Source organism: Osmerus mordax, chromosome 11, assembly GCF_038355195.1.
Source record: "Osmerus mordax isolate fOsmMor3 chromosome 11, fOsmMor3.pri, whole genome shotgun sequence".
NCBI classification, from domain to species: Eukaryota; Metazoa; Chordata; class Actinopteri; order Osmeriformes; family Osmeridae; genus Osmerus; species Osmerus mordax.
This window is the reverse complement of record NC_090060.1, coordinates 13891075-13902871: the sequence shown is the minus strand read 5'-3', so window position 1 is coordinate 13902871 and position 11797 is coordinate 13891075. Positions and strand designations below refer to the sequence as shown.

The 11797-nt window shown below is 42.9% G+C and overlaps 2 protein-coding genes across 2 annotated transcripts; both read right to left on the bottom strand.

The window, feature by feature from the left end:
* Window positions 1-602: 602 nt before the first annotated feature.
* On the bottom strand, window positions 603-1988 carry LOC136951724 (heat shock protein beta-1-like). Its single transcript, XM_067246304.1, has 3 exons — window positions 1591-1988; window positions 1418-1481; window positions 603-1205 (listed from the first exon to the last, which is right to left on the bottom strand). Exons 1-3 carry the CDS (start codon window positions 1958-1960, stop codon window positions 1076-1078), a joined length of 564 nt encoding a protein of 187 aa, XP_067102405.1. The 5' UTR covers window positions 1961-1988; the 3' UTR covers window positions 603-1075.
* Window positions 1989-5514: 3526 nt separating this feature from the next.
* On the bottom strand, window positions 5515-11353 carry camkk1b (calcium/calmodulin-dependent protein kinase kinase 1, alpha b). Its single transcript, XM_067246415.1, has 16 exons — window positions 11105-11353; window positions 10929-10976; window positions 10782-10835; window positions 10568-10619; window positions 10337-10470; window positions 10166-10202; window positions 10026-10047; window positions 9791-9879; window positions 9324-9523; window positions 9076-9129; window positions 8598-8671; window positions 8369-8456; window positions 8106-8234; window positions 7750-7850; window positions 6730-6777; window positions 5515-5953 (listed from the first exon to the last, which is right to left on the bottom strand). Exons 1-16 carry the CDS (start codon window positions 11351-11353, stop codon window positions 5884-5886), a joined length of 1449 nt encoding a protein of 482 aa, XP_067102516.1. The 3' UTR covers window positions 5515-5883.
* Between the last annotated feature and the right edge of the window lie 444 nt (window positions 11354-11797).

Below are 11797 nucleotides of genomic sequence, written 5' to 3'. Positions count from 1 at the left end.
GAGTTTGAGGATGAAAGGGACATTACTGTGACAGGCCCACCACTGAGACTAGGCTAACAGTATATTCAGTGACTGATCAACAATTTCTTGCATAAGAGAACCTCTGCCAAATTTAGCACACTACCACCTCAATCTGACCCAGATGTATTACAAAGCTGTGCCATTTACTCTGCAAATGTATGCTTTGTATCACACATGCCACCATCCCCATTACCCATAAACTGATTAAGCTTCATTAAAAAGAAATACTATGCATAGTTAAATTAAGTATTCCATAATCTTGGCTTAGCTTCTCTCCTTCTTCCAAAACACATTCTGCGGAGTCAGGTGGCTGAGCGGTGAGGGAATCAGGCTAGTAATCCGAAGGTTGCCAGTTCGATTCCCGGTCATGCCAACTGACGCTGTGTCCTTGGGCAAGACACTTCACCCTACTTGCCTCGGGGGAATGTCCCTGTACTTACTGTAAGTCGCTCTGGATAAGAGTGTCTGCTAAATGACTAAATGTAAATGTGTTAATGAAGGCTATGCATGGTTTAAATGAATGCTATTCATTAATATGGCAAAGTTTAAATACAGTAGGAGACTAAGAAAAGCAAACACTGTAACCTGATTGCATCTTTATTATCTCACATCTCACTATCATGCAGCATCAAGAACAAACACAATCAGTTATTCAACAGTGCTCTCTCTCCTATCTTTACTGCTGGCTAACATCTACTGTTTTGTAAAGGTATTGTATCCTTGACTCTCCCAGCTGTGATTGGTGGCTGAGAATTCCTGCTAGATAAATATTTCTTTAACCCTTCTTGTTGCGTTTCCTTAAAAGCAACCAAGAACCAGAGAAAAGGTTGGAACAACCAATGATATACCAGTAGTTTAAACAAGTGAAGTTTAAACTTCAGAAACAGCCACATGAAGCACATTTACTGACAAGGACTACCAGAATATGGTACTAACAATGCAATTCAAGGTAAAAAAATAGGAGGCACTAAAGTAACAGTATTGATCATTTCAAATAGCACTCGACAACTGCTGTCTGCAAAATCAACCGATGCTGGAGAGGCACTTCCAGGAGTTACTTTCTCTTGACAGACATGCTGAGGTCTCCCTGGAGAGCTGGCAGGGGCAGAGAAGCCTCGACAGTCAGCACACCTTCTGGAGACAGAGAGGAGGTCACCTTCTCAGAGTCCACACCAGGGGGGAGTCTACAGGCAGAAGAAACAGGAGGTTAGACCACAGAGACTCCAGAATATCCACTGGGCTGATTAGTGCATGCAAAGTTCCCAATATCATGAAAGGAATGCGTTTTATCTGTTGTCATAATTTTTTCCCATCAGTAGCTGATTCGGTGTTTACTTGCATTATCATGGAATTATTTGTTCTGTGTTGTGTATGGTCTAGTTGCCTGTGTACTCACGTGTACTTCCTGGTGAAGTTCCTGGACACATATCCATGCTCGTCACGTCTCTCTTCGTGATTTCCTTAAAAGCAGAGACAAATATTATTTGAGTGGAAGTTAGAATTTTTGTTTTGTGTTAAGAGATAGCAGTGCCCGTAGGATCTGATGGAGCATCAACACCAGACATGTACCAGAGATTTCAACGATTCCATCCTTGGCCTTGACTGTCAGCTCCTCGGGGGCAAACTGGTTGACGTCTAGGCTGATCCTCCACTGGTCGTGGGTCTGTCTCATCTCAGACAGACCACTGCTCAACTGCCGGCTCATCATGCGGGCGTAGGGGTTTCCCATTAGGGAGGGGAAGACAAAGCCACCATCCACGGAGGAGCCAGGAGGACGTAGGTAGCCGGGCCAGTGGGTGCCAGGCCAGTGGGCCCACTCATCTGGGATGGTGGGCATGCCGAAGGACTGGTCGAAGAGCCTGCTACCATGGTGCCAGTTGCGGAAGGGGTCGAAGGTGGGCTCCCGCAGCATGGTGAAAGGAATGCGTCGCTCAGTCATCGTGCCGCTGGGTTGTGGAAGGGTAGGTCTCAGTCTCGGTCAAGGTGAGAGTGGAGTGAGGCTCCTCGGGTATGGGCTTTATAAACCTCTCCATCTGCCCCCCCCCCCCGAACTAGATATTTTTAGAGTTGTTGGACTCTGGGTTGACTATTCATGGGAAGCCTTCTCACCATTGCGAAGGAATTCAAACGAAAACCCCACCCTTCCACAGTTGCTGGACAATTGTAATCTTCCCCTTTACATAACAGGCTTGTGAAGGTATCTGCCACCCCCCCCCCCCCCCCGCTCTGCTCTTCATCCGTATCAGCGCCTGTTGAGATATGACTCCAGCAGTCCATCAGCACTCAGCAGATCTGGAAGAGGGGACAGCCTGGATCAACGATGCACAGCTCCGATGCACAGAGCAGCTGGTTTCTCCATGAGACCTGAGGCCTGCCTGGAAGTTACTTACTGTAACTATTCAGTTTGAAGGAATTCCACTGATGAAGTGGAGGGAATTGTAGAGTGGCAGTCTACCCTGGGATCAGGCAACATGTGGGGATGCTTTTCCAAACATACATGAGGGTGGTGAGCTGGTCTGGGGATCATTTGATACAGCTCAAACATAGGGAACTGGTTGTGGAGTGTGGAAGATGATCATAGCTCATCTTAGAGTATTGGGCAGGGGAAACATTAATGCATCAGTCTTCTTCCTGGGACTGACACTGAATGTATATGAACAACCAATCTAAACAGTTCTTACCATCATTAATAAATTGCAAAAGCAAAATGATCTCATGCATTGCAGTAGAAGGAACCTGTGATACCCAAAGGACTCAAAGGGTCAACCCGAGTAGTACCAGCAGAACTTTGTGAACAAAGAGACATAGAGTAATCACTCCAAAGTCAGATTTAAAAAAAAGTAATAGTGATACGGTTGAATAGTTACTCCTAAAAAGAAACATATAAGCTCCTGGCAAGCATGAAGGATTTTCCAAACATATGTGTCAAATGGCAGAGCCAGCAGTTGCTACGTGACACTGAGTAAATAAATAAATATATATTGAGGCCTGTCTGTTCTGACATGAAGGCCGATGATGCTATTGTGGTCTGTTTAAGGGCACCTTGCCAACCCAACTGTCCACACGCACATGTCAGAGTACAGAATGTACAGAACTAGGCACTTAATACACGACCATCCATTACATAGGGACTTTGGAAATAATAAAATAATGGCTTAAGTGTCCTATGTCTAAAGTTGGATATCCAATCCAGTGACATGTGGCAGATAGACTGTACCCACCCTGGAAAAAATGACAAGTTGCAGGACTACAAACATTAGCAGTAATCTCCCTGTCCTGATATGCTGAGTGCCCACATAGCTGCAACTTAAATAACATGGCACAGGACATTCGACACATACATCCAGCCCATGGTGAAAGAGTAGCACAAACATGCACACAGAAGCTCACAGTAAAAGCCTGCCAACACAAGAGGAAACTTTTGGCTCTCAGATAGCAAATTGTAATTATGTTTGTTTAACCATGAAAATAATGATGCTTTTAATTCCAACCTTTTTTCTTTGCATGGCTTTGTTCCGTTTTTATTGTGTTTTTGTTTTTGGTGCAGAAGAGTAAGAGGAAGAGTGAAATTTAATTGGATCTAAAAGGCCCAAGATAGATATAGCATACAGGTGTGGCATGTACAGTATGGATTGCCAGGAACATGCAAATGAAGATACTGTCCAACAATGTTTCATCTAAAGCCTACATGTTTTAAGCATTCAACAATGCATCTTTCCATTTCTGTATTATGACAAGTCATGACTGACAGTGTGCAGACTGCATTGGATTTGAGAAATGCTGTGTCAAAAACCTAAGCCCTATTGGTGTTCCAAGGTCCACAACCGTGGAGGGTTTAACTGTGACTGAAGCCTAAACTGGATCTGAATGGGTGCTATAGCTAAGAGACTCAGGGTACTCACACCCAGGACACTAAGACAAGACAAACCAGGTTTGGCTTGGGATGTGGGTCTGCAAGTTGGGGCTACACATCAAGGTACCATATGTGAGCAAAAACAACAAGGACACCTGATCGTAAGGTAAACATATTTTATATATGAAGTAAAATACATTTTTACACCATATTAGCAACTGGTAGAACAATTGTCCTGTTGCATGGCAACTGTTTCCACAGTTACCTCTGCTTAGAAACATTCGTCTGTGGTTTTCAGGATGGCCTCCTCTGAGTAGATACGAAGGAGTGGAACTGACTGCAAAAATGCCAACTAATTAAATGAGTAATGTAACAAGATTGATAAATGTCCTGTTTTCAATATGTAGCCTACTGTACTTGTCATCCTATGTTCTAAATATGTATATCTAAAAGGGGTTAACCTGTCGTCGATGGTAACGTTTCTTGTGTTCCGTGTGCGTTAGCAGCTGTGGTGTAGAATGTTTAGACAGAGGGGGATGATAATGTCTGTGATTGTGTTTACAAAATAGATTATTTTCAGACTTGATTCTCTGCTCCTCTTTCCATGCATATACAGATGGCATACGCCAATATATGTCAGAAACGGCAGGTTTGCATGTTGTACTGCACATAAACTCAGCCTTTAAACAGCCTGTATTTTAACATTAAACATTTGCGAAGATCGTTTCATGGACACCCTCTAACACACTTAACTTACTGTACAACTTAACCCCTGAGGTGTTTCTATAGGATAAGGGAACTGCATGGCTGTCCAAATCACTGCACATATGACAGGCCCTTCAGATAGTGGGTCCACTGTGCTCAGACAGGATTATATAGTACAAACCTATATGTCCTCTAGAGAGGAAAGTGTGATGGAAAGACACATACTTCATGTGAGCACGCCAATCATCTCAAGATGGTGTGTATGGATTGTGTATGACTGTATGGATAGTTAAACCATCTACAAAAGGAAGACACTGGAACGGTTTACTGTTATAAGAACGGACAATAAACCTTTAGGTTAGCACAGTATACAGTCATAGGTCAAAATCCCAGGGGGACAGGGGGGACACGACCCCCCCCCCCATCCTGGGAAAAATAGGATTTGCCCCCCCCCCTCAATAAATCACTGTAAACATAAGGAAATGTCAATAATATTAATAATATACATTTAACATATTACAATGTAGGCTATGTGTTACAGCAGTAATTTTGGTGACCCCCTCAGGAATTGCTCTTGAGAAAATGTAATATAATTGTCCCCCCCAAAATTGATAGCAGATTTTTGCCATACAGTGTTTGTAGGTTAAAGTTTGAACTGAAGAGTGTTGTTTTCTGTAGGTCCAACAAACACAAATACACACACAATTACACAAAGAGGAAGTGGGCAAGGGAACTTTAGAGGCATACGCCCAATTTTGCTGCAGAAATACAGGGCATCAGACTCGAATATAGAGATGCAAAATGGACAAATAGATTTATGTGCAGATTTCATCACCTACTGGCACAGCGCTGCCATCTAGTGTTCTATACATCGACAACAGAGACACTCCAACTATATTGTTTTGAAATGGGTACAGATAAAAAACTAAATATTTGACAACAAGAATTATAGCTTTGGTTTATTATTTTCAGTAGTTACGTTATGAAAGCATGCAAAAATATGTTCTTGACAATGGTACATATTTACATTTTAACAGATACATTTGAACACACAAATATAATTCACAGAGATATTCACGACCAAATGTGCAGTAAAATCACAAACAGACAAAGTAAATCTCATTGAAAAAGCTAACATACATTTTGTGACTGTAAAACTCCTTCATTTGCTCAATTAGAACATCACAAAAATAACAGGAATTGGGATTACAGCATCCACACTGTTATTGACTGAGCAAGGATTTTACACAAATAGGTCTGAAAATCTTAACATGCTTGTTTTTCTTGTTTGTGTAACAGGTCAACTACAGAGTTTCAGTGAACGCATCATCTTCATACAAGTCCTCCAGCTCTCCATCTCTGCTTTCCTCCTTGCTGTAGGTTACAAAGCTCCATTAGGTTATGTAAGGAAATGTAGGTTATGTAAATTATGTGACAGTGTGGACAAGGAGGGGGTGGGGTTAATAGTTAACATTGTGCTAAACGCCATCCTTCTTTCGAGACCGCTGCGTATTATTTCACATCAGAGCAAAATCTAAAGCGACAGGAAAAGGGAGCATTGATAAAATGACTCCCTGAATGACTCCTGCTTAAAACACACAGCTTTTTGCACTGCATTACAAAATTGTATCTTGTACATTTGTATTTTTTGTAATATTTGTATTTTTATATTGTAATTTACGGCAACTTAGATTTGATTTTATCGTATATTTAATTTAATTCTAATCCCACTTAGTACTGCTAGTTTATGTACCCTTAGTATAGATAGTCCACATATTTAAATTTTAGGTCCCTATATGTTTATTGTATGCACCTTCCTGCCAAAGCAAATTCCTTGTCTGTGCAAACTTTCATGGCGAATAAATCCCATTCTGATTCTGATTCTGAACAGTTGAGAGTAACAAGGCAGAGTGTGGACGCTTCCTCGCGACTGTTGATGCGGGAGTCAGGGAGTCAGGTGGCTGAGCGGTTAGAGAATTGGGCTAGTAATCAGAAGGTCACTGGTTCAATTACCGGCTGTGCCAAATGACGTTGTGTCCTTGGGCAAGGCACTTCACCCTACTTGCCTCGGGGGAATGTCCCTGTACTTACTGTAAGTCGCTCTGGATAAGAGCGTCTGCTAAATGACTAAATGTAAATGATGCACCTACCGCAGTGATGGATGAACATTGGCAGAGGATCTCAACATCCAAGTGTCCCTAAACAATGAGAGAGAAGTTCAACAAACCAGTAATGAATTCATGTTAAATGGCTAATGAAGACTCTGTAAGCATTATTTAGTGCTTTGCTCTGTGAAGACGTTAAAAGGTTGTTGATTGCCATGGTGTTACTGACTGCCTTGCAGTTAAGCGTGTGATTCAGCCAGCTGTGTGTGGAGGAGGATAACAGGACACCTGCGCCACATTGTAATGGTGTAGATTATAATTAGGCTTGTCTCTACATCCTATATACCCAGACCACTGCAAACTGTGCTTAAGAGGTTGGTTTGTGTTTACTTATAGAAGACTTTCCCCACAGTTCTCTAGCTGTACCCCTTGGCTGATCATGGTTAATATCCAGTAAATAGTATGTGTACATTACTAAGAGAGATGGCTATTGAGGGGGGAATCTCTATGCATGCCATTGGGATCAAGGATAGCAGGCTAATGGTTAAGCAGAATCCACAACAGATACTGGTTGATGGATGCTAACAGATCAACAGTAGGCCTTTGGGTGGATTGGAACAAAACAGGCCTCATATGCTGTAATTAGCTGTGTCAGAGACCTCCCACAGATCCACAAGGATGAAATGCCACTTTCAGCAGCTCTGATTACGTACTGGAGAGCTTCAAGGCCCTACATTAGCCCTGACCGAAAAGCTTCCGCTGGGCCATTATCCAGCAGAGCTAAACACTTCCGTTGAAGTTAAAGATCTTTCTGGGTATCTTAAGGGCACTTACTGTCTGTTTGTGCCAAACAAACATTAACTAAAACATTTACTGTACTTTACCAGTAATGGAAAAAAACAGGTGAATGAAACATAATAGACAGTATCCTCCCTCATACACAAACACTTGTTTGTGACTGACTCTATGTCTGTATGTGAGTTTAGATTATTTTGTTTTGTCTAAGACCTAATCCTGATGTTGGCAGCTGAATGTTTCCCTGAAGAGGATTTGAAAAGTGCTTACGTAATGAGGCCTCCAGGAGCAGACATGGACCTGACCGCCCTCCTACTGCCCTCGAAGGGGTTTCCGAAGGAACGCTTCCTCAGCATGGACTTGACCAGGATCTGCAGGGGGAAAAGGGGGGTAAGGTGGTAAAGGCTTGTAGTGACTCGAGACCTTCAAATAACAGGCCGACAAACCTGGCCGACAGACCCGGCAGACAAACCTAACTTTAGCTAGCTCAAACACAGAGCTCGTATTGCACTTGGTAGAGCTATCAGCTGGCTCACCACTGCAGACAGACTAGGGATGAGTTTGACAGAGAGCTAGCTCAAACACAGAGCTCGTATTGCACTTGGTAAAGCTATCAGCTGGCTCACCACTGCAGACAGACTAGGGATGAGTTTGACAGAGTTCTTGATCTCCTCCTCTGTGACCTCGATCACAGTGCAGTGCTCCTCCTCCAGAGGTAGGGGGGAAGTACCGTTCTCCGTCACCCACCTGTGGAGCTGCCAGAGACACAACACACACCACACAAGACTCAGACTACCTTGGAAACCTAAACACAACCTCACTAACAACACTCATTTCTGGATCATTGGTAGCACATAACAGTCCATCTAGGTGTCTGTCCTTCTCTCACCTTGATTTCAGGGATGCTGACCCTTGTTTCTGCGTTTTTATCGAGCATCATGGAGATCAGCTCCTTTAGGTCCTCAGTTGACACAGGCCTTAGACACCATTCATTTAGATTAATAACGACAACCAGAGCTAAGCCTCTATACATTAAACTACAATTCACTGACAAAGGTAATTGAGGTTAAGTGAACAGCGACAGCTGATATGTTGATGTTTTCCTGAGTGGTGCTTACATCTCTGGGAACTTTACAGGAGCATTCTTGATTTTGGCGTGCAGAGCAAGGATGTAATCGTCAAAGAAAGGGACCTGGCAAATTTTGACCAAGAAAAAAAAACCTATGAATACAAACCTGTACAGGCATAGCAGCTGTAAATATAGTGTAACACCGTAGCTGTATTAATCAACAAAGTGTACTAATTCAAATGAGAAACCAATAGAGGTACAGAGTTTGGTGTATTTTTCTGTAAAACACAGAAGGTCATAAGAGTCAGGGGGCATCAGGTGGCTGAGCGGTGAGGAAATCGGGCTAGTAATCTGAAGGTTGCCAGTTCGATTCCCGGCTGTGCCAAATGACGTTGTGTCCTTGGGCAAGGCACTTCACCCTACTTGCCTCGGGGAGAATGTCCCTGTACTTACTGTAAGTCGCTCTGGATAAGAGCGTCTGCTAAATGACTAAATGTAAATGTAAATGTAAATGTAAGAGTGCTGACCTTGCCAAAGACAAAGCAGTACAGCGTAATTCCCATCGCCCACACATCTAAAGCCTGGTAAGCACAAGTATTCGTTTTGTTAGGCAGAAATCATTCACTGAAAAGTGTTTTTGACACTCAATTTTAATACAGAAGCATAAGAACCAGATTGTGTATAAGATCAAATAAGATGAAAACATAAAAAGTCTATAAGAATAATCATCATATACTTTCTCATCCAAATGTAAACAGGAAGGCCAATGTCTCACCTTGCCGGTAAAGCTCTGCTCGCTCTCTGACATCATCTCAGGGGCCATGAACGCTGGGGTCCCTGCAGTGCTGGACAGCAGGGCATCATTCCCCTCAAACTCGTTACTCACACCAAAGTCTGCTATCTTCACGTGCCCGTCATCTCCCAGAAGCAAGTTTGAGGGCTTAATATCTCTGTGGATAATCTTCTGGTAGTGCACTGAGGAGAAGAGCATGGAGGAGCAGGGAGAGGAGGTGAAGGAAGAGGAGGAGCATGGAGGAGAGGACCGGGGACAGAAGGATCAGGAAGGGGAGGATCAGGGAGAGGAGGAGCAGGGAGAGGAGGATCAGGGAGAGGAGGAGCAGGGAGAGGAGGAGCAGGGAGAGGAGGAGCAGAAATGAGAAGAGCATGAAGACAGAGATGAGGAAGGGGGCTAGTGTGTGGAGGGTATACTTGAGTAGATAATAACATTTCGATAAGACTCACAGTATTCAATGCCCAGGATGATGTCTCTGAAATAGAAGCGAGCCTGTTCCTCTGTAAACACAGTGTCTGTAGGCACCTCCATGACTGGCCTGAGATACACAGCAAACAGGGAGGAAAATGGCTAAAGGTCCCATACTAACACAATTCTCAAAGAAATACTTAACCTAAGAGCAAATAGCCAACAGTTATACACAAAAACAGTATTGTTTCTTCTAATTAACAAATACAAATTTACCCTTTTGGCATCAGCTCGAAGGCTAGACAGGCAACACATAGATAAGGATGATCAGAGATAGTGCAGTGATTCAGCGTAAACCTTATTCAGCAGCATCATATCAACACTACAGTATATGAAACATGAAAGTGATGACTTACCCATATGGAGCTTGTCTTCTAAAGGATCATCAAGCACCTATAGTAAAACAGTCCAAGTCAGTTTTCAACATCACATTCAATTGCTGAACCAAATCAAATCACCATGCTAAAACAATATTTCATCCAGTACTGCCGTATTAGTTTAAATGATGATATAAAGTAAAGACATACCTCTACCAGTTTGACAACATTAAGGTGGTCCAGTTTCTTCAGAATAGCAATCTCCTGGTAGACTCTGTCCAGAGGTCCCAGCGGTATCGGTGACTGTCCTAGCTCCTGGTTGGGTCCCCGAGGTGGAGGACGGCCTAGGGGACATCACACACACACACACACACAAGTGTGTGAGATTCCATGATAAAGAATAGACAACATGAGACAGTACAAGAGATCAGCGTCACCTACGAGGAAATCCGCACTGCTTCATCAGTTTCTTTTTAGACACTACTTTCATCGCCTAAAGAACAAGACAAAAGAGACTCAGAAAAGATTAAACAAAACATGAACTACTGGGAGAAAACCAGTAGTTGTGAAAAAGTCAGATATATTGAGAATGAGCCAGATAATAAATATGCTTCAATGCGTTTCTGATCTAACAGACAGATGGAAAGCAGCTTACGTAGTACTGCTCATCATGCTCATTGTAAGCTAGTTTCACCACCCCATAAGATCCCTGTAATGTAACGAAGTCATTACAAAGGACAGTCTCAGACACAACACAAAGTATAACAAATTCTCTTTGATGAACTTAAAACAAATATTTTACCTTTCCAATCTCGTCCCGCAGCTTATACTGGTTGAGTTGGATACAATCCTAGGAAAAAAGGTTGTTAAAATGAATTAAACTCAAAGATACACTGTGTCTTTTCATCAAAACATGTGTTTCCACCAGATATGTGTGAATCAGACACACATATGAGGGCATGCTATCTAGACTTTGACCTCTGAATCAGAGATGGACACACGCTTGGACTCGATGGTGGGCTGGCGTGCCACGCGGCTGGTCCCCCGCTCCTGCAATGACAGCTTCCTGTCTGAGAGGCGGAGTCGCTGAGGGGGGGTCCTGCCTGGGTTGGACCTGAAGCCGTTATGCGTGGTCAACTGGCTGGGTGTCACATTGATGGCCGCAACCATGTCAGCCAGCTCGGCATGGTCGACAGCATCCAGCTCAGGGTCACTGTCAGCACTCATTGTCGTCTCAGATCAATGGAAGCAACAGCAGAGGGATGTCACTGAAGGAAGGGTGCAGACAGCATCAAAAGGTACACTATCATTCTGTAAGGATAGAAAGAAGGAGGAAAACATTTTAACTACTGAATCAAAAACAGCACACTTTAAATGTACCCGTGGGAGTATTCTGCATACAGTAAGATCAGGTTTAGTTAATAAGCTTTAACAATGAAAATGGCTACTTGTGTCTGACTAGTGTTTAGACCATGGATTTAAATAGCCTCTTATGTAACAGGGAAAGAAGCGAGAATTTGAACATCTTATTTAGTGGGCTGATAGGCTGACTATGTGCGATGCCAAAACAACTGAAAACACAATACTATTTGACTTCTTTGAAAATAAACATTTAGATATCAAAATGCCGTTCATGATGTGACAATGACTGGGACATGAGCTCCTATCATA